General features: G+C 33.2%; 1 protein-coding gene across 1 annotated transcript in view; it reads right to left on the bottom strand.

The window, feature by feature from the left end:
* Window positions 1–354: 354 nt before the first annotated feature.
* Window positions 355–24,220, bottom strand: part of LOC134230534 (prominin-1-like) — a gene marked incomplete at its 3' end in the record, with an annotated part of 33,165 nt that continues 9,299 nt past the window's right edge. Inside the window, exons 2-16 of the mRNA XM_062712365.1 lie at window positions 20,559–20,947; window positions 20,204–20,265; window positions 16,986–17,197; window positions 12,461–12,581; window positions 12,104–12,170; window positions 10,361–10,456; window positions 9,938–10,134; window positions 5,231–5,305; window positions 3,780–3,843; window positions 3,457–3,539; window positions 2,838–2,914; window positions 2,299–2,451; window positions 1,939–2,071; window positions 1,412–1,524; window positions 355–439 (exon numbers count right to left, since the gene is read on the bottom strand). Of these exons, the coding sequence (XP_062568349.1) occupies window positions 355–439; window positions 1,412–1,524; window positions 1,939–2,071; window positions 2,299–2,451; window positions 2,838–2,914; window positions 3,457–3,539; window positions 3,780–3,843; window positions 5,231–5,305; window positions 9,938–10,134; window positions 10,361–10,456; window positions 12,104–12,170; window positions 12,461–12,581; window positions 16,986–17,197; window positions 20,204–20,265; window positions 20,559–20,835 (1,815 nt within the window). The remainder of the gene's footprint in view (window positions 440–1,411; window positions 1,525–1,938; window positions 2,072–2,298; window positions 2,452–2,837; window positions 2,915–3,456; window positions 3,540–3,779; window positions 3,844–5,230; window positions 5,306–9,937; window positions 10,135–10,360; window positions 10,457–12,103; window positions 12,171–12,460; window positions 12,582–16,985; window positions 17,198–20,203; window positions 20,266–20,558; window positions 20,948–24,220) is intronic.

Genomic DNA, 24,220 nt, shown 5'->3' with positions numbered 1-24,220 from the left:
CTAAAAATTTTCCAAAAAGACAACACAACAGATAGTTTATTAAAAATAGGATAATTTTTACCCCAATATTATCAATTTAATTCTTTTATTTTGAAATAATACTTGTTTATTCTGAAATGAACTCATGTATTTTTGATCATGCGCCATAGGACCGTACCTTATACACATTCAAGCATTATAAAATCTTTATTTTTGTCTATATTAAATCAGAAAGATAAAGGTGCACTCAAATATGATAAACAAACATTTTCTGAAAATTTCAGCTAAGTATGCCCATTATTTTTTTTAGAAAAACACTTTATCCAAGATTTTACCGGACAACCCTCGTATGTGATATGTGTACTGAGGACTTACATTTGTGAAGTTAGTTAGAGTAGTCACATCAAACAAGTTATTTAGTTTTAGTGCTGTGTATGCTGCTCCACCAGCTTGACAATCTCTGTGAAAAATCAAGTATCGTTCTGTTATTAAATGTACAAACTTCTAAAGAAAACATAGTGACGCAAACTGTTATGATCTCAAAATACAATACATTCAGTTAATATCAAGTGATACAAGACGAATCCAACCACAATTTATTGATAACATTCAGACGTGTGACAAATTAGAGCTTTTGATTCTGTGAAATTATGGCAGTTTCTAACACATCCCTCCAATGGTGAAGATTTAATGTTTCACTAATAATATAGCTTAAGGTAGCTACCTAGTCCATAGGTTTGTGATCACCAGTTTTTAGGCTTAACATGCATAAGGTTCATCTCGCTGCATTTCATTTCCGGAAATATGCATAGCATTTCCAACAATTTTTAATTTCATTTCCGACATTTTTTGTTTTCATTTCCGACATAATATTTCTTTCATTTCCGGAATTTACCTGTGCGGCAATTCAATGTTTTCTTAAAGTATTTATACCAAAATATTGATACAAAATAATAATAATAATAATAAAAACAGCTTTACATTTATGCATATATGTAGAACTAAGTCTAGGTAAAGGAGTTCAATGAGCATAAAACTTTTTCAACACATTTAATGTGCACCAAATAAAATGTCAGTGACAGCAGCATACTCATGTCCAAGTCTTTGATAGATTTACAAAACTGGATTTCAATGATTTATTTCTGATTTATTCCTTAAAAATTTTCATAAGTTAAGTTATCAAATCTGTTACTATAGGTACTACGTATGTATTTGAAAAATGTTGGAAATGAAAACAAAAAAATGTCGGAAATGAAAACTAAAAAATGTCGGAAATGAAAAGTTGATAATTACCAAAAATTCCGGAAATGAAATGCAGCCGTTCATCTACCTTCTGACAAGAGAGATAACCCTTTTTGGGATATATTAAGTTGACATTCCTCAACTTGCCTAGCAATTGTATCTACACATGTAATTATAAAATAATACTCACTGCAACAGTCCCTTGATAGTCAGGTTAATAGATGCGTTGTTAAATAAAACTTTACCGAGAAAATACCCCTCAGATGTTCCATACTGAAACTTGTATATCTTGTCATCCACCAGCTGTCAATCAGGAAAAAGTCAATGTTTATGACACACGTAAATTTTCCCAAGGATTAAACACATGTACTTATGCACTATAAAATTTTATTCAGCATTAAGAGTACATTATCTTGCCGGTAGAGTGGACTTTTATTAGTAATCCCATATAGTATTTAACCTAACTTGGCTAATTAATAAAACCAATAGCCACATGTGAGAGATTTTTCTGATCATTCTAAATAAATAAAATATTTTTCATTACCTCATTTAATTATGATAAATGCTAAGCAATGAATGATTTTTTTTTTTTTTTTTACTAATTTAACATTTCAAACTGAAATTTCCAGATCAACATTTTTTTTTTATTTACTTTAAATCTTTGGGACTAAGAAAATGAAAAGTAATAATTTTTAACAGAGTGAAAGAAAATGATACCGTTTCTAGATCATTGAGGGAGGAGTCAGTAAGAGGTTGACAGACAAATCGTTCTAGCGGGCTCCCGACAATAAAGGTCAGGGTCGTCAACATCATCAACAGCCAGGCAAATATAAACACAAAGCCCACAGACCTGCAACAGAAGTTAACATAATAACAATCAAACAAAGGTCAAGGTTGTCAACAGCATCAACAGCCAGACAAATATAAACACAAAACCCGAAGACCTGTAATAGATAACATTATAAAAACAGATTAACAGTCTTTATGGATGGAGATGAGTTACTCAATACCCCAACCCCTTCCTACAGATATGGGATAGGGGGCATTAGGAATTGTTTGTACACTCTTAAAACTTACGCCATGAGCATATTTCCAGCAGCAGTGCCAACACATCCTCTCTCTACTGGTAACCTGTCTGAATTCTGGCTGAATGTTCCAAAACACAGGCCCAGCAGCTGTAACAGGACTATCAATAGGACTATAGAAGTCAGTCCTACACCACCATACCATCTGTAAACAAAGAGATAACATGTAACACAGATTTATTAGATCCTAGAACTCAGCCTTAAAATTACCCCACCATATCATCTGTATAAACAATGAGATGAGATGTAACACAGATTTATTCTAGACAATAGAACTGAGGCTTACACCACCACACTATCTGTAAACACAGCAAATACTGGTTGATATGCTATAAACGAGTCTGAGACGAACAAACCTCTTGTACAAAAGACAGCACATGTATGCAAGGATAGTATTTTACCTGACATTGTAAAATCCAAATTATTCAAAGCTTAATCATGCTCTCAATTTTGAAGATGAGATAATATAGTAATCAACTTAAGTGCAAAGAAAGAGCTCTATATCATAACTGTACCAGATGTACAAAATACCTGTATTTGTCATAGGAAGATGCTGTGTTGACACCATCAGTCACCTGTTTCTTTATGTCTGCTAGAGTTCCATTGGTCTGAAAAGACATTGGCAGTCTTGTATATATACTTAATAGTCATACCTGAACCTAAATTTAAAACAGAAGCATGCCATTTATTTAATCATGTACTTTCAGCTATATATCACCGTTAAGTTGCTTTTGAAATTTTCAAATCAAATTTTGAATTTGGTATTTTATGAAAAAGTTTTCTTAGAGAATGAGTGGATCCTGCGCCTGTTCTCTGGGTTCTGTATAAGTAAACTGTGTGAGATTCAGTATCTGAGTTATGATTGTACTCGCAGAGATTAAGATCCAGTAATCTTTATAGCTCATGACTGATTTCTTATTGTACTCATAGAGATTAAGATTCAGTAATCGTTATAGCTCCTGACTGATTTCTAATGGTACTCACAGAGATTAAGATTCAGTAATCTTTATAGCTCCTGACTGATTTCTAATGGTACTCACAGAGATTAAGATTCAGTAATCGTTATAAATAGCTCCTGACTGATTTCTAATTGTACTAACAGAGATTCACTTATCGTTATAGATCCTGACTGATTTCTAATGGTACTCACAGAGATTGCGTCCTGCATACTCTCGACCTTCTCTATCAGTGGATCTATCTCACTTGAAAAGTTAGACACCATATCCTTTATATCTGTTGAAATAAAATCAATTTTAATTAAAAGTCTTTAATTAAACAGAATCTGTTTCAGATAATATCTGGTCTTATTAAGTGTTTATTTTAAAACATCTTTCCTAAATGTCCTTCCATTGATTTGAAAACCATTCAAACACTGCTTGATAGCATGAGGAAATTAAAAACTGTTGTAATCTACTTTACAAAAAAGTAAAACATTATAATAAACTAGAGCTACAAGGCTAGGATTACTGATACCTGACACTGTGTTTTGGGTCTCATTAGTGACTCTTTCTGGGATGTTGTCAACTTCAGTCTGGGCCTACAAGAACATATTATGTCATCTTTTAATTGAAGTGACTTTGTAACATTTTTATGATAAAGTCATTGCATAATCTTTTACATTTTTCAAAAATAAATTGATTGTTCTTTTTTATAGTTATCTGAATCAAAATCAATAAATACCGGTATAATACCCTAAGGAGACTGTCATCTCTTGTTCAAATGGAACAGCTGTTCAGAGGATAATCATATGATAGATTGAATTGGAACAGAATAAAGCTAAAAAAACATGCTTTGCATTTGCAACCTAAAACTTTTATTGTCATAGGACTTTATTTGCATATATTCCAGTGTGCTAGGAATCAACATGTATGTACAGGCTCTTATCATTTTTATCCTTTCTTTTCTAAATAAAAGTATCCCCATTATATAATGATTATTATAATATGGGGAATTTTTTATTTATGAAAAAAAGTTAAATTAAAACACCAAGTGCCTGTGACTGGCAGGTATAATAATGACAGTGCTGTTAACTATTTATTACAACATTGCTAAGACTATACCAATATAATTATCATATTTTAGAGAGCTACCATTTGACCTGTTTGACATGTTTGATAACAGCATTTTTTTTTTTACCAGTCTGTTTTTTAACAGTATGCCTGCATGCTTGTAACAGTACTAAATTTTATCTGAATTATCTTAACAGTACTAGAAGTATTTTTCTTGTATTATTACAATAGCACTAGTATTTTTCTTGCATTACCATAACAATACCCAGTACTAGTAGTACTATAACAGCTTTCACCTCCACTTGTGAAACAGGAGGAAGATATGGGCCGCAAATTGTGATTTTTTTTTTCTTTCCATGGGTCAAAGTCATAACACACCCTCAGGTCATCAGCAGTCTTAAACTTTGTGTATAATAGGAACTGGACATCAAGTTTATCCGTAAGAAAGATATGGACCGGACATAAATTATGAAATTTTTCTTTCAGTGACCTTGAACTTGCCCAAGTAATCTTGGGTCAAGGTTATGACACACCTTTAGGTCATGAGGAATCCCTATGTGAAGTAGTAGATTCTAATGTTCTTTTGTAAGAAAGAAATGGAATGGACACATTTGCACTGACAGACAGACAGTTGGACAAGGTGTCCTATAACCCCCCAAACTTGCAGGGGGTATAATCATAGGTTTTCTACTTGTCTGTCTGTCCCTTTATAAGTCCTACTCGGTTTTTCACTTTTTTCTTAACACTTACATGTACCAGATTACACTTTCCCATATAAAGGGACTAGTAGTGTTTTTGTTGATTATACAAACTACAGTTATTTACTTGTTTGATTATGCATGTAACAGCTCTAGTGTTCTGCCTTATTATATCAGCTCTAAGTATTCTTCATGTATAAAAGCTGTAGGGTTTTACCTGTATTATTATAGCTGACAAGTTCTGACCTTCCACTGATGATATAGATGACATTGGCCCACTGATGTCTGGAAACTGTAAATACAAATCAATATTTTATGTTATTACTGTATCCAAAACAGTGATTAATCTGAAGAAATTCCACTGTATAAAATAGTCATGTTACCAATTAAGAGCCATTCTCTGTAATGATTTGAAATTTTATATAGGAGCTGTAGCACGCATAGTCTCAGAATTTATCCAAACTCTCTATGATACAAGAGGCCCACGGGCCTTATAGGTCACCTCAGCATTATGCAACAACTTCCCAGTTACAGTGTATTGAATTTGATTCATGTTTTAAGCCAGATGCTATATGGCATTCACAATTTTGAAAGAGGCACCACTGATCATCATAACTACATTTAGCAGTTGCTTAGCTTGGTTACTGAATACCTATACGCAGGGTAGGAAATCAAAAATGCACTCCAACTAATCAGTAATATTCAGCAATAATCAGTAGTGCCCCTAACAATGTGACATAAACCCCTGACATTAGGTCCACACATTGCACAAATTTTTAAAAGGCACCCTTAAAATTGCCTATCAAAAAATAAATAAATGTTTTAAAATACAAAGGAGCATATTTCATACAATTAATTCATTTTCAGTATATAAGTAGAGCCCCCCCCCCCACCCCTGACCCTGGGGCTTGAAATTCACAATTCTGCAAGATTAGGGCCCTTACTCATCATAACTATATAGGTAGTTCATCTGCTTCATACCCAGAGACAGAGAAAATTTTTTTCAAAGATTTAATGTATTTTCACTATATACACGTGTAATCAATAGAGCCCCACTCTAACACCAGAACCCCTGACCCTGGGGCCATAAAATTCACAATTTTGGTAGAGGCATTCTTGCTCATCATAACTATGTACTTAGTTAGTTTATCTAATTCCCAGGAGCAGAGAAGAAGATTTTCAAAGAATTCATGTATTTTTACTATATAATCTATAGAGCCCCGCCCTAACACCAGAACCCCTGACACCCTGGGACCATAAAATTCACAATTTTGGTTGAGGCACTCTTGCTCATCAAAACTATGCACTTAGTTAGTTTATTTAATACCTAGGAGCAGAGAAGAAGATTTTCAAAGAATTCATGTATTTTCACTATATAATCAATAGAGCCCCCCCCCCCAACACCAGAACACTTGACCCTGGGGCCATAAAATTCACAATTTTGGTTGAGGCACTCTTGGTGACTTGGTCATCATAACTATGCACTTAGTTAGTTTATTTAATACCTAGGAGCAGAGAAGAAGATTTTCAAAGAATTCATGTATTTTCACTATATAATCAATAGAGCCCCCCAACACCAGTACCCTTGACGATGGGGCCATAAAATTCACAATTTTGGTTGAGGCACTCTTGCTCATCATAACTATGCACATAGTTAGTTTATTTAATATCTAGGAGCAGAGAAGAAGATTTTCAAAGAAATCATGTATTTTCACTATATAATCAATAGAGCCCCACCCTCCAACACCAGAACCATTGACCCTGGGGCCATAAAATTCACAATTTTGTTAGAGGCACTCTTGCTCATCATAACTATGTATTTAGTTGGTTTATTTAATACCTAGGAGCAGAGAAGAAGATTTTCAAAGAAATCATGTATTTTCACTATATATAATCAATAGAGCCCCACCCTAACACCAGAACCCCTGACCCTGGGGCCATAAAATTCACAATTTTGGTAGAGGCACTCTTGCTCATCATAACTATGTACTTAGTTGGTTTATTTAATACTCAGGAGCAGAGAAGAAGATTTTCAGAGAAATAATGCATTTTCACTATATACTTATTTAGCCCCGCCCTAGCACTAGAACCCCTGACCCCAGGGCCATGAATTTCACAATTTTGGTAGAGGACTCAATGCTGATTACAATCATGCAAATATTTTGACTGCTTGATGTCCAGGAGTAAAGAAGAAGATTTTTAAAGATTGCATTAATTTTAGTGGTTTTGGCCCCACCCCTCAGGCCCCAGGGGGGCAGGGATCATGAAATTCACAATTTTTGTTCCCCTTCACCCATAGATGCTTTGTGCCAAATTTGGTTGAAATTGGTTCAGTGGTTGCAGAGAAGAAGCTGAAAATGTTCAAATGTTAACGCACGATGCAAGACGGACGACGACGGACGAAAACAGATAGCAATAGGTCACCTGAGTTTACTCAGGTGACCTAAAAAGTCATTGATACCCTAAACTGAAATCAGGCAAAAATTGGTTGCTATGCTTTATAGTTACCATGGCAACATGTCTTAAAGTTCGAAAAATGGCATTTTTTAACATGTTTAGAGCCCCATAGTTTACATTTGTGGCAAAGCAAACAATTGGCAATGACTGTTTCCAAAAGTTGAAGGTCAGATATCTCAAATGCATGATAAACATGTTTGGTAAATCAACTATTACATGCGTTACTATGGTAACAAAGTATTCAAAAGTACAAAAAATATTCATTGAATTTTATAAAGTCATACACGTAAAATTAAAAAGCAATTATAGGATGAAATGTGACCAAATAATAGAAAAAAAGAGCTTTGAAACATATACCAAGAACAAAATATGATATTTCATTTTAGTTGGCAATGGTTGCCAAGGTTTTTATACCACAGAGAGCCGTCAAAGTAACACTCTGTATTTTTAAATCTGATCCTATCTTTTAAAAAAGCACATTTCCTCATAACTAATGATCAATTTTTAAAGATGTTGGTGTGCTCCTAGTTTTCCCATTTGAAAAAATTCAGATTAGATTCTTTAAATAGAGCGTTGCTATGGAAATAAGCAGAAAATATATGCTTAAGAACCTGAAAAATATTGTATTTCCTTGGATACGTACCCTTAAATGTAGATTCCAAAAACTTTTATGATTGATATTTATTAACAGCTAACCTGACTTTTAATTTTGACTATCATCCAATCTCTAAGTGGATGCAAGAAGTTGGCACACAGGGTTTAATATTAATATAAAGTTCACAAAATCGAACATTTTCCCTTCTTGGTAACCATAGCAACAGTGTTGTTTTCTTCATCAAGTTTTATCAATATATCGTATTCAACTTCAGTTCTAACAGATAAGTACTATTCAAGCTGAGTCCTTTAATTTGTTTCTTGATTAAATGGCCATTAAATTCTTAATGCAGCGAAAAATAATTCACTTTTAAGCACTGGTACTTTGTTTCCATGGTAACACTGCAAAGTAGCAATTATACCCAATTTTTCTTATGGTTTTGGTGATGCAAGGTCGTAAGGATGCATATTTGCCAGTCTTGAATTTTCATGTTTTTCCTCAAGACAGTAGCATTAACCCAATCTTAGTTACTGGTTTTGCATGGTAACACTGTGTTACCATGGCAACCATAAAAGTTATTTATAGAATAATATTGCTTATACTTATATACTTAAGGTCAATCATTTTCATTGTTTTTCTTAAGTCGTTGATCGAGTTTGAGCATGTAACACCTACCATTAGTGAATACGGAGTGTTTTTCGGCATATTTCAGCATTTTAAATGTATTCCAAATGTACCCTTGGTTACCACTTACTTAGAGATATATTCTAAACAGTTTCTTTACAGTATAAGTGACATCAAGGTGTCATGTTTTTGTAAGAATGGTTTGTTTGCTTTTTCTAGTTTTTATTAAGCCACAGTCAAGATTTAAAGTGGCTGAAAATCTCGATTTTTCAAACTTTTCCGGCTGTTGCCATAGCAACCGTGACCCTTAGCAACAAAATTTTGTTTGATATTTGTTTCTGGTGTCAAGTACTAGGGATGGGTGAAGTTTCATCAAAATCGGTGACCATGCGTGGCAACGAAGTTCAAGTGGTTACGAATGGCTATTAATCCCTTTGAAATAAGGACATTACAGTTAAATATTGGTGTATAATAGATGCTAAATCAATTGACTAGTCAAAGCATGTTCATGTACATTTAACACACCAAATGGTACCATTTATTAAAGATATGAAAAATTAAATGAATTCATATTTAATTCAGTTAATGGACACAAGAAATATAAAAATATCATGATGTATAAAATTCACAACCCCTAACAGCCCTACATTTATTTTATCCATAAGCTTAAAGCAGGATCTAAAAAACAGAAGTCTGTCGAGACTGAAGCTCTACTGGTATGTACTTATAGCAAAGGAAGAGAAAAGTACTTAAGAAGTTGGGAATTGAAACTTTACAACAGCAATAAATAGAATAATGATCCTTGATAAAGTCTCTTTATGTTCTTAGTGTAGTCTACTTGTGTGCCAAGTTATATTGAAATTAGACAAAACTGTAGGAGGAGTAGCATTTTGAAACAATTTAATAGACATTTTTATTTTTAGTAACCACGGCAACACCATTCATGGAAATCAAAAACCGATATACACAATTATGTATCTTAGTGTAGTCTACTTGTGTGCCAAGTTATATTGAAATCAGACCAAAACTGTAGGAGGAGTAGCATTTTGAAAAATTGTTTACAGACGGACGCCAGTCGCATTACTATCGCATAAGCTCTTATGGTCTCTGACCAGTAGAGCTAAAAATAGACTATAAAGAGGCTTACACATTTATTTTAAATTACTAAATTATAACTTTGTGCTTAAAAATACCCCCAATATTGATTAAGACGTCATTTTGATGAAATAATTTTCTCCAAGAACTCACGTCATTTGGATCAAAGCCCATGTTGACATTGGAGGTGTCAGGACACCCTGGGGTTATGGGACAATTTGCACTTGTTAAAGCTGCATCAATGTCAGTCTTGAGTGTAGACAGATTAGAGCTCAGGATGCTGGCCTTCACCTTGACATCTCCCAAGGTCGTGTTTAATGTCGTCAATGCAGAAGCTATCTGTGTCACTCCTATCATGAGAAAAGAGGAAATAGTCATTTCTGACTCAATTATCCTAATATCATTCTGTTTCTTCCTCTTACAAATGACAGCCTTTCACATCTAGACTGTTTTATTTCATTTGATGGTTAACTTGCATTAAAATAACATTTTGCACTAGCAGTGTTTTACAGTGTATTATTCTCCCCTTTTTATTGTGATTTTCAGAAGTAAATTTTACAGATAATAATGACGTACGTGTGACCAGAGCATTGGCAGAAGATATGGCGGTGTCCAGCTGGGCTTCTGTTTTCAGTGCCGTGCGGATCGGAATACCCAGTACGTACCCTATATCTAGACAGAACAATAATACAGAATAGACGTACCCATATATATATAATGATTTTATAATTTCTAAACTTATAAGAATGTGCCTATAATGTTGGGCTAAATATTAAGTTTTTGGTGTGGAAATACTCAGAATAAGATGAATAATAGCTACATTGTATTTGACAGAAAAATATGTAGTTTGTCTTCTCCACAGAAGAGGAAACTAATCCAAATGTACTGGCATTGTGTGTGCACGACAATTCTGAATTAAAACCAGAAGTCTCTGTCAAGACTGAAGCTCTACTGGTTTGAACTTATAGCAAAGGAAAAGAAAAGTACTTAAGCAGCTGGGATTTGAAATTTTACAACAGCAATAAATAGAATAATGATCGTTGATAAAGTCTCTTTATGTTCTTAGTGTAGTCTACTTGTGTGCCAAGTTATATTGAAATCAGACCAAAACTGTAGGAGGAGTAGCATTTTGAAACAATTTTACAATCATTTCTATCTTTAGTAACCATAGCAACACCGTTCATCAAAATTAAAATTAAAATTCGATACACAGAATTATGTATCTTAGTGTAGTCTACTTGTGTGCCAAGTTATACTGAAATCAGACCAAAACTGTAGGAGGAGTAGCATTTTGAAAGAATTTCACAGAAATTTCTATTTTTAGTAACCATGGCAACACCGTTCATCGAAATCAAAAACCGATACACAGATTTATGTATCTTAGTGTATTCTTCTTGTGTGCCAAGTTATACTGAAATCAGACCAAAACTGTAGGAGGAGTAGCATTTTGAAAGAATTTCACAGAAATTTCTATTTTTAGTAACCACGGCAACACCATTCATCGAAATCAAAAACCGATATACAGATTTATGTATCTTAGTGTATTCTACTTGTGTGCCAAGTTATACTGAAATCAGACCAAAACTGTAGGAGGAGTAGCATTTTGAAACAATTTTACAGATATTTCTATTTTTAGTAACCACGGCAACACCGTTCATCGAAATCAAAAACCGATATACAGATTTATGTATCTTAGTGTAGTCTACTTGTGTGCCAAGTTATACTGAAATCAGACCAAAACTGTAGGAGGAGTAGCATTTTGAAAGAATTTCACAGAAATTTCTTTTTTTAGTAACCACGGCAACACCGTTCATCGAAATCAAAAACCGATACACAGAATTATGTATCTTAGTGTAGTCTACTTGTATGCCAAGTTATACTGAAAACAAACCAAAACTGTAGGAGGAGTAGCATTTTGAAAGAATTTCACAGAAATTTCTATTTTTAGTAACCACGGCAACACCGTTCATGGAAATCAAAAACCGATACACAGAATTATGTATCTTAGTGTAGTCTACTTGTGTGCCAAGTTATATTGAAATTAGACCAAAACTGTAGGAGGAGTAGCATTTTGAAAAATTGTTTACAGACAGACGGACAGACAGACAGACGGACAGACGGCCGGACGCCGGACGCATTACTATCGCATAAGCTCTTCTGGTCTCTGACCAGTAGAGCTAATAATTGGAGAAAAAAACAAGGAAATTTATTCTCAAAAAGGACATTGAATTTGAAACAGAACATGAAATATGAATGGACTCCTTGATAAATCGATCTATGCAGCTGTGCCTAATTACATTTCAATAATAGAATACTTACTGTCAAGGTCTCTGGATATCACTGATGAGGTGAAATTATAATTAGATTTCATTACATACTTTGTTTCCTGAAAAGAAATGAAATGTCCCCTGTTACATTTTTTTTTTTTTTTTTTTTTGCTTTGAGAAAAATTAATTTGCATTTTAATATCAATAAAATGAAGTAATCATTTAATTATCCTTTTTATTATTTGATTAAGATCCTCATGAAAATATAAATAATATACTTTGAACATGTACATTTCTATACACTTTACTCTACAGATTGACATATGCTAAACTTTGTTTTGTTTCATCATTTACTTTTTTAAAGCTGATGTCTATCAAACTTTAGGGTAACTGTTGATGCATTGTATACCTTGACTGTGTTAGACACATAGGTGTTAAGATCATCCACATTAGACACAACAACATCATCAAACTTATTCAGGGCTGTAGACATCTGATCATTGGACAAATAGACACAAATCATACCCGCACTGAAACAACAGATTGAAGTGATTAGACACATCTACAAACTTATTCAGGGCTGTAGGCATCTGGTCACTGGACAGATAGACACAAATCATACTCGCACTGAAACAAACCAGGTGATTGAACACATCATCAAACTTCAGATTTCAGTGCAAAGGTCACAGAGGGGGGAGTCATTGGTTGTTCATTATTAAGAAGGAAGCAGTCGCCAACTTGTGAATTTTTTGCAATTAACATTGTTGAAATGAATTCGAAAAGACTATAAAGATGCTATTGATTGTTCACTAATTCATAAATATCTCCCCTTTGAATACTGTATAGGGGATTAATTTCACGGGTTGTAATTTTCACGTTTTTCTCTCATCTGACACGATCGCGGTTTCTTGAATTCGCGGAATAGCTACATGTAAATGACATTCTTCAGCGTTGTTTTTATTTCAAGAACAACAGGATAGGTTTATATAAAATTGATATATTTAATTAATAATTAATTTAAACAAGTGCAGTTATTAAAAGTCCTACACTCTAAACGTCAAATGACTTTCCTGTATGCTATTAGTGCATGTGCACCCAAGATCTTCAATACAACGCGGCGAAAAACCACTGGACGGTTATAAATGTGTTTATTAAGTTCGCCGAAATAATATCTTCCACATCTTCAGTAAGTTCGATATTTATTTGAATGATTTTTTAAAACCAAAATGTTGATAAAAGCTAATATGCATGATAATGCAGGTAACAAATACAAGTGGTAAAATTACGCACGGGTAATCAAAACCCATAGCTAGCCCACGTGTTTTGATTGATGAAACATGTAGCGCTGGCTATTAAAACAGCTTTTGAACAAACAAGAGTTATTATCTGCCGATTTGAATGAAAGTAAAGCGTGATATTTAAAATAATTGAATGACGAGTACTACTCGTAATTACTGAAACGACAATGTACTGCATGTACATGTATATCAACCTGTCGTAGTCAACCTATCATGGTCTATTCTCAAACTTCGAAATAAAACATGGAGATTATTGAAAATTTATTCACTGTTTCTTGAATTCACGGATTTATTTACACCGTGAATATAGCGAATATTAATACCGCGAGTTATTTTCCCCCTATACAGTAATGCGTGGCCCTTCATTTGAACAAACTTGAATTCCCTTAACCTAAGGATGCTTCGTGGTAAGTTTGGTTGAAATTGGCCCAGTGGTTCTTGAGAAGAAGAAAATGTGAAAAGTTTACAACGCCGACGATAACAACAACGACGATGACGACAGACAACTGACAAATCTTGAGCCTTCGGCTCACATGAGCTAAAAAGGGTCTACTATAATAAATTTTGAATACAGAGAAAAAATTTTAATTAAAAGAATCATTATATATTCTAAAAATCTTTCTATTTCAGAAGCATATAATATGGGTCAAAATGATTGTCTTCCTGCAACATTAACACTTTTGGTGACCCTTAGCAACAACTTCAGGAGACTAATGGATTTTGTCGAAAAACACTGCCAAAAATATGGGCTAAGATAGAAAATGCTGATCAAATTCTTGGCCTTCAAAGTGTAAACTGATATATTTACTTTAAGAGGAGGAAAAAAATCTTCCTTTATGATAACATCATAGATGATGAAGCAACAGGAAGTATATCTTATATTAGCTTTTAAGGTCACATATTTATTTGTAAGATATGGTATTTAAGATAGAAAAACTTAACTCTTCGTTCAGATGTAGTGGTTAGTGAAATTATTGCTTCTGTAATACATGTAGTAAACTGTAATTAATTGATTCTTCTGTACCAGCGTACCGTACCTTATAAGGATTCTACAAAGGAATTACCAAGCCCACCTATAACCCATTAAATAAGCAATCATGTCTTGAACCACCTTAAAAAACCCATACATAAAGTATGCATTTTCCTAAATGTTTCAGGATTACAACTGATTTGGATGAGTTCCATTTGAATTGCAATAAAAAAAAGTGGATATAAAAGCTATAATGATACAAAACCTTGTGGCAGCCTAAACATAGGTTCATTTCCTGCCTAGAAGCATAAGAAAGTAGTGTTGTTACGATAGTCGCTGACTATCGAAAAATCGTCGTTTAAAGGCCCAGATCGGCAACAATCGACTGTAAATATTATCATCGATAGATCGCTTTATTTTTCAAGCCGATCAGGTAAAACTTTTATATTCACCAAAGGAACGTCACTCTAATCGGCGGTAAACAAAATGGCGAACGTGCATGGTGAAGAGGTTGACGCCGAATTATATCCATATCTTGGTGCAACACGATCTAAAGTTTGGAGTTTTTTGGCTTTCGGAAAAAGGGCAATTGGCCTCCATACAAAAATAATTTACAGATGGACTCGGTTATTTGTAAATTGTGTAAAAAGTCGTATGCCAATAAAGATAAGTTGAAGTTCGCGGTCACATGTCATTGAATTCTACTCAAGCTGAATGAATAAATTTAACTTTTTTTAATAGTTCAAATTATTGATTACATAATCGATTGTGTTCTTCCGATTCAATTTGATAATCGATAGTAAAATTTGTCCGATTTTACAACACTATAAGAAAGGTTAGATGCATCATGAAATCTGGTTTCCTTTTTTCTTTTTTATAAAATAAATATCCCAGATGGGATTAAGTCAAAGTAATGGAGTGTAAGGTATATTGACTCAGAAAAATTTCTACTGTACAGAAAAAAACATCAGATAAGATCAGAAAAATGACATCAGCCTAACTTCCTGTTAGGGCCTGATTGGGTAATTACATTACCATCTCTTTATGGACAATCAATGAAGTCCTATTGATTTTGTCCTCATTGTTTGGTGAACGGAGAGGAACAGATTTATTTTCACACCTCAGCTACTTCTTCTGCCTTTCATCTTGTCCCACCACATCAAATATTTATACATTCAGTTCAATGCTTTTGCTTTCATAAAACATAGGGAAAGTATCTTGATACAAAAAATATGATTTGTTTATGATGCACTGCAGCCTGAATGCGGAAAACTTTGCTTGACAATTCATCGTAACACACTCACCTTGACCTTTCTCAAAGCCTGACCTTTAATTTGGACAAATATATGGTCACTCTGATATTGAGTTTATTGTGAAGTGAACTAATTAAGTGAATGTTATAACTTGTTTTAATTAAGGACAAACAGACAAAGTAGTGAAATATACTCCCCAAAAAAAGTTTCCTGATGAAAACTAAGAAGATATTTTTATGCGCCTGGATCAATAGATCTGAGGCGTATATATTGTTTTTATCCTGTCTGTCTGTCTGTTTGTTTGTCGGCAAACTTTAACCTTCACCATAACTTTTGAACCAACCATGAAAGATAGAGGCTTCATATTTGGTATGCATACTCCACCAATTAAGTTCTATCAAATGACACCAAGGTCAATGACCTTTTGACCTTGACTGTGGCCTATATGCTAAAAACAGCTTTTTTCTGCAAACTTTAATCTTTGCTATAACATTTGAACCATGACAGATAGAGGCTTCATATTTGGTATGCATATTTTACTAATCAAGTTCTTTCAAATGACACCAAGGTCAATGACCTTGTGACCTTGATTGTGACATATGCAAAAATTAGCTGTTTTGCAAACTTTGTTTCCATCGGGCGCATAGTGTTTCACAAACACATCTTGTTTTGCTAATATTAATAACACACATGTAAATCTTACTCCTTTCTTTTGAACATTAATGTAAAATCTTCAAAACAAGTAGTTAGTACAATGTATTATCATAATCCCCAAACTTAAACATGCTAAATTTCTTTCTTTCATTTTTTTTTCATAAAGCATGCATCTGTACAAACTCAATGTAAATAGGCTTTGAAATCCTGTGATATATCTAGAGCTGGATGTTGTGTTGCAAAATATCCAAACATCCACATCCAGTCTATAAACATTTAAATCTATGTACCTCATAAATTATCAATACATCAAACACTTCCAAAGCTACGTCAGAGAGTCATGGGTTATAGAATAATCATAAACCATGAACAAATCAAAGTTTCCAGGCTCTCTGTTATTACGTAATTACAATCCAATCAATACCCTGTTTATGTTTGTTACATATAAAGAAGACACTAAGTTTAAAGACTTTATAAAGTCACATGATGCAGCTTAAGGTTCAAGTGAGCTTTCCTGATCACATTCTATGTGGCATCAATCTAGCTGTTTGTCTGTCTGTCTGTAAAATGTTTACAGTTTTGACTTAATTCTGTATAAGAACCACTGGGTCAATTTTATCCAAAAATGCCATAAGTTAAAAGTACCTACCCCTAAAGGTAAAGGGGATTCAAGATTGTTTCAATGAAGGGCCATGTCTTTTTTCAAGTTTTTCAATTTCAATATGCAGAAGAATATGTAATGAGGTAAACTTAAATCACCTTGTGAATGCTATAAGAATGAAGAGTATGATGGCATATGTCCTCCTTTTACAATCTGCCTTAGCGTCTTCGTGATTCTGCATCATTCTCCCCCCACAGTTCTTACAACAACAGCGACAGCAGCAAAAACAGAGTCCAATGAGGGGAAAGAGAAAGACGAAGAGAAATCCTATAACTACACAGGCTCCATATCCAGCAAACTGCCTCAGATACTGCAAAAATAAGAGATGACAATGGCATTATTTGTTATTTAGGGATTAAAATATAAACTAGAGGTACTGTGAGCAATGAGCTCACTAAATGATACCCCCCGCCTCCCATATGATTATACATGTGTAATGGCAAAGTCCATGTTTTGCTGTGGCCGGGTGTTGGAGAAACAAACAAGCAAGGGGACCCATATGGGCCACAAATCACTTGAATAAGTTTTGCTTTGCTATTTGTAATATTTTTTTTTATTTCCCTTTATATTGCAATGGAAAGTTGTGAACCCACAGCATGGCCCCACAATAAACTTTAAGGTTCATAAACTGGGGAATTAAACCTCTGCTCACTCATATAAAATGTTGTTTGAACCTTAATGATTTGAGGGAAATGAGGGCCCCCTGTACAGTGATTAAATTCATCTAGGATCGTAGTAATAAGTCTGCCAAAATTTGAAGAAAGTGAAAATGAAACCTGTTTATGATCCAATTTTTTGGTGGAAAATAAATCATTTAGCTTTAATTTGGGTGGATTGTCTTCACTTAAAGTAAACATTATTTTAGTGGTTCTTTCAATTTATTTCTTTTTCAAAGATTTTTTGAAGTTAAAATATGACATTAATTAAATATCATAAAGAGAATACTAAAATAACCGCCCCCTTTTGGAATTTTCTAAGTGCCCAGGGCGGTTAATAGGGATTATACGGTATAAGTAAAATACAAACAATTATAGCATAGCTTGCGGGGCAAATTGACAAAAAAAAGACACTTCAATTTGGCAAATTTATAAAGGAATAATTGACATTTATGTCATTAAGAGTTATCTCTTATCAGAGTATCAATGAACCCTAAAGGTTTCCAAATCCACACAATATAGGGGTGTGTCAATATATATCAATATGACCAATGATGACTGACACGGCTTTGCATTCTTGGAAAAAAAATTCATTGGGCCAAAATAAAATTATAGTTTGTTTGGAATTGCCTCCCGCCTCATTGAAATTGCCCCCTCCTGAAAAAATTTTATTGACCAAAAGTAGGAAGATTTTTTTTTATTTGATCAAATTTTTTGCCCATTACATGTATCACATGCACCATACAAAACACTGAAATATAGTGTCATATCTATGTAAAATTAGGTTTTTTTGTTGATGGTAGATACTTTTTTTAAAAGTCAGAAAATGTATTTACTATTTACTGAGACTTTTATCGAAAATTGAAAAAATTTTCTTCAATTTAAAAAAAATAAAACAATTTCCCTCCCTCCCTCCTGTGTCTGAAACCTTTCAGGCGGCAATTCCAAACAAACATTTTTTTAAGGATGGCCTTGTACACGTATATGCAACACATTATGAAAAATTTGATCCTCGTTTAAGTTAACTCTTACACAGGGCTTTTTAATTATAAAACATTTTTGCAAACTAATGTCTCTATTGTGGTTCTTTTAAGGATTTTTGGAATTTTTTCTGATATAATCAGATATTTAAAAAAATTCAACTGTTGGCTAATGTTGCCCAATTCTGGCCCACTCATCATAAAATCTACGTCAGGAAATTTACAGAATTTCTTCATTTTCAAATTTAGTTGGTATTTTACATTTATATTGTATCCCAAAATAAGCTCTATCTTCATTCTTCAGGCAATGTCATTGCCTCAGATATTTCAAATAATAAAAGTGATTTGTAACCTAAATATTCTGTATAAATTTTTTGGCATTGTAAAGTTGCACGATAAACAGTAAAACCTTGCTATAAAAAAGTCACTGGGACCTATGAAATCAGTTTGCTATATTTGTAATTTGTAACTGTAAACCAACTATTATTCACGTCATCTATTATTCGCGATTCGTCAGTTTGAAATGAATCCATAGCGATTAATTTTCACGAATAAGGAAACATTTTCTACAAAAACAAAGCAAAATAAATGGTTTGTGGCCATTAATATTCCCAGACCTGTTTACCCATACCGTTGTCTCTCAGTATTTTTGACTAGATTTGTCCATGAGGATTTGCATTTGCCAGTAAGATTTCACTTTCCATCAATATGACATATACCGGTATTTAAAGATAACAACTGCTTTTCTGATTACAAAAATATGGTTTAACAACATGGTCTTTGTCAATTTCTATAATACCACAGCATTTTGGCAACCCAACATCATTTATATGTTTGAAATCTTTCTCTTTTTTAGCGATTAAAAAGTGTTAAACTAAGACAGATCATAACAAAAACTAACTGCTTAATTCCAAACCAACGTACTTCTGACTTTTGTATTTTCATGTTAGTGAAATGTGAGACATATTTTAAACTAAAAATCCGTACAAAATATGGCAAAATCATAAGAGTAAACAGGTCTGTATTTGCGACTTAAAGTAGGTCGCAAAACTTGCAAATATTTGTCGCAAGCGAATAAAAGTTGGTTTACAGTATATTCGTAAATGGAATTCGTTAAATTTATATAGCTGGCGATCCAAGATAACTTCACTATATCCATGATATCTGTATATTTGCAATATTTGTGTTGGTATTAAAGAGTTTTACTGTACATCCTTCTCCAGCCAAAAAAATACTAAGAAGTATTTGTGCAGCACCTGAAGTATTGATTAATGCTTACATTAGATACACACAAGATTGCCTGGGTATGCTGTATAAGGTCACCTGGGGTATAAACTAGCTCTAAAAATCTCACAACAGTACTTATCCAAAATATGTAAGTCAGATACATCATCACTAGGCAAAGCATGGTCTATATTTAAATCTTACAAGTTAGGTCCGAGTAGGGCTTATAAATGCTTGTAAGATAATATTGCTTATTTTCAAACATTAGCATTGAAAATGTTGAAGATGATGTTCTTTTTTATCTTAACAAGGGTTACCATCTAACAAGTCATTTTATTGGCAAAATGAAAAGTGAAGATCTCAAATTGCAAAAATGAGGCTTAATCAAGTAAGTAGAATATGAGAGTTAGCAACATATACCAAAGAGTTTTTCTGACGGAAGTTTGTGGTACTTACTGACATATAATTTGTTGTAACATCACTTATAAGTGTCCCATTTATTGCTTTCTCCATCAAATCTGCAATAATGATAAACAAATATTTTAGACAAAGATTATAGTCTATAGCACATAATACATGTAAAGGTGACTTACTAAAAATATCAGATATATATATTATTTCAAGAAATGTTTTAACATATTCAACAAAAATACTACAATACTGATATAAGTACAAGTACTTAACAAACATGACAAAAGTATAAAGTACTCAACAATATATAGTGCTACAATACTGTACAACAATAATGATTTTGATATTGACAGTGAAATTTTATGAAATGGTATTGCACGTTTTTCATATGTATACATACCCCATGGAATTCCATAAGGAAAAACTGCCCCATTGATAAATGCCTTGGCAAAATTGTACAGAGGTGTAAGTCCTGATGCATCATATGTAATGCTCCCCGCTGTGTAAGAATCATAGGTGGGTAATGGTCCCCACGTAATGGAGCTATTGGCGTTGGCTGAATTTCCCCCCGAATCTGTCACTATCTCAGGTGTTAACACTGGATCTGCACTGAACCCTCCACTAAAACAAGTCAGGAGGAGCACTACCCCCACACAACACTTCATCTCACTACCCATTGTAATTATAACACCTGTATAAAGGTAAATCTTGTCTCTGTCACATTTTGTGGCTCCAGTCCTCTGCCTTGAGTGAGTAGTTTCAGGAATGAACAACAATACTTTGGTTCACCTTAAAGTAACAAAAAATCAATAGACAGGTAATCACAACATCTTCCTTGCAGTCTGCATTTTACCTTAGCACAAAGCAGATATGATGTAACTGTTAATTTAAAATCAATTACACTTTGCCGCAGGGACGAGTAAAAAAAAAATCTGTGAGAAATACCCAATCGTCAACAGAACTGGGAAATGTATCATGGGATTAAGTTGAAAATGACGTACATGTCAAAGAGCCATCTAATTTTGTATGCACATGAACAAATTTACTCCAGTTAATCCAAGTCCAAGTTTGTTCTGTACAAATAAATCAACATAATACACAATAAATCTGTTAGTGTGAGTTGTAATCTTTTATTCTTAGGGGAGGGAGATGAAACTATCAATTTGATACAAGGAAAAGGAACTCTTCAAAACATTTTTGGGTCTGTGGGTTCAATTCTTTAACTTCCATGTTTTTTTGGAAGTGGGTGGTGGGGGGGATCAAACAGCTATCTTAAAAAATTATTCTTTAGTAACACTTTTATTTTATTGATTAATGTTAATATGGGTATCTAAGTATTAACTCTCTGAATTAAAGTGTCAGTTTTCAGCATTGATAACATTTCTACAAATAAATTACTGAAAATTGTGTTTCTTAAATTTTTATCATAAATAAAACTAGCAGCAGATCTGTAGCTCTCCGAAAAAAAAATATATTGACAGACCGGAGAGCTACAGTGCCACCCATTGTAAAAACAAGTTCAGCTAGAATCCACCTTTAGGACATTAAAATTAATCAAATATATAAAAATTATACATAGATAATTAATTCATTTAATGATAGAATGACTGATATCATTTGCTATTAATTATTTTTATGAATTGCATGAATTAATATAGGTGTGAGCAGTCTAATTATTCATAAAATCAATTAGAATTCCTCATGTTACTCTGACATAACAAAAATGGGAGTGTGGAGGCATGTGTTTGCGTGACTCAGGAAGAAAATTCAATAGCTTATTGTACACTACTGCAGATACACAATGATATTCTTCTTAGGATAATTAATATTAACTATATTTACTACCCGTTAATGATATCCACGTCATATTGCAAATGTTATAATTGTCTTTTATATATTTGATGAACACTTACCTAGCTATTAAATTGTGAACATTGCAATTCCAAGAAAGCAGAAAAGTAAGAAAATTTCAAGGTATCAACATGCTGTAGTGTACACATGAGTGATTCACTAAGGTGACCTTTAAAAAATCTGCTTTTAAAATAAGAACACACCCATTTAAAAAAAATCTAGAGAGATGTTTTTCACTGCCATCACTGCTAAAACACATATTTATTGTAAAATTTTCATTATTATCAAATTACTACTTTTTAAATACTGATATTCAATGTCAAAACGTGACAAAAGGAAATCCCCCCAAAATTTGACATGAATCAATTTTTCAAAACTCATTTTTTCCCATAAACATCATAAACACATGATAGAAGAATTTTTAAAAATTAAATAACTGTGGGTGGAGGGATGAATGATGGTTATCAATTAAAATTGTTTCAATTCTCTTACTAAATAAGTTCAGTCTTAGTTATCCAGTCTTTTGTTATAATGACTGATCAAATTTTTTTTTTTTCATAAACATGATAAATAAAACAGACTTGCCTACCAATTGTATTGCAGATGTTTAAACTTTAATCTAAAGCCTTAATCGTATTAATTTTGGGGAATTTCAGAGGCTTCACTTTTAAACATTTTTTCTCTGGCTCCCCCTTTTAAATCGGATGCTTCGTCTCTGATATGTCTAGTACGTTTGTGTATTGACCAACGATTATACTTGATACAAAAAAAATAATAATAAACATTTATCATTTTCATCCCAACAGACCTTGTACAAATAAGTTTAAATGTATTATCATAATGATAAATTAATAAAATTTTAATTATACGCCAAACACTGTTTGAAACAGACGACATTTTAAAAATCGTACCATACATTAAAAATAACTCATTCTATAATATCCCTTATATTTAAATGCACTTTATGCTTATAATTAAATAAAATATTAATTAAATCTATCTTAAAAGCTTTTCTACAATTAGAAATCAATAAAGTCAACATGGTCAATAGAAAACACTCGATTGACCAAGCCATGAGCTATTCGTTCGCTGTACAGGTTCGCTCACGCCAGTCATGGCTTGGTCCGCTATGCTAACGTATAGCTCATGGGTTGGTCAATCGAGTGATTTCTATTGACTTCATTGATAAAATTGCGAACTCCTGTGCTAGAAATTAATGAATGTCAATACACCTATTCATTTTCTCCCGCGTCTTCCCAACACACAGGAACTCTTATGCGCTTGATAAAAGAGAAAGCCAATCAATGAAGGCAAGCGGTATATCTAGTCTTCCCGACTCCCGACGGTCCCGGATTTTGATTTTTATGCGATTTCTCGTTTCAAGGTGCATAGAAACTATTCAAACTTTTCAGACATGTTTACTAGGTTTAAATGAATTCATGAGTACGTAAAAACTTTTACAAATTTATGTATTTTTGACTGAACCAGATGTTTCACCTGCCAAAAAGCGGTAAATCTAGTACAAGCTACAAACAGCTCAGTATTACGTTACGCTACAACTCCATATCATGTGGCGTTATTCGTAGGGAAAGTAGTCCCGGAGAATCGACACTGTATGGAGTTTGAATCTAGTACTCTGTTATAAGTGTTAAAACCAAAAACGGACACCGAAGTTTTCGTAGAATCGCGATTAAAAACAAGAAAATGAAGTATAATTTTTCAACAAATAAGCGGAAAGCCTCATTTATATGCCAGATAAATTACTTGCCCTAAAAACACCCACATATTTTCTTTTTTTCCGTGTATAGAACTCATTGTCACATTATGTTCACAGGCTCTTCGTACCTCGGAGCCCCCCCTTTTATTTATTTATTTATTTTTTTTTATTGAATTTACTTTTTGTTGATTGATTTTCAATTTACTCTAAATTGTACTTATCGTAGGAAAACCTACACAATGACAAAAACATGATCAGATTACCGGTAATTAATATTTTAAGGACAATGGTTTGTTCCCAGTTACAAGTTTTAGAATTATATTAACATGGTTAATAGCTTTGATTTAGCAGCAGTTTACCATACTTAATTACCTTTTTTTAATTTGACAGAATATCTCTTCGTTTTCACCGTATCAGCTAGGTGATTAGGAAATTAATTATTTTACCCAAGCTAACACTACTTTAATAAAGCTTTTATAATAAGTCATTATCTT

This window comes from Saccostrea cucullata, unplaced genomic scaffold, assembly GCF_032062105.1.
Source record: "Saccostrea cucullata isolate Sc308-1 unplaced genomic scaffold, CSIRO_AGI_Scuc_v1 ctg178, whole genome shotgun sequence".
NCBI classification, from domain to species: Eukaryota; Metazoa; Mollusca; class Bivalvia; order Ostreida; family Ostreidae; genus Saccostrea; species Saccostrea cuccullata.
This window is presented reverse-complemented; position numbering and strand designations above follow the sequence as displayed.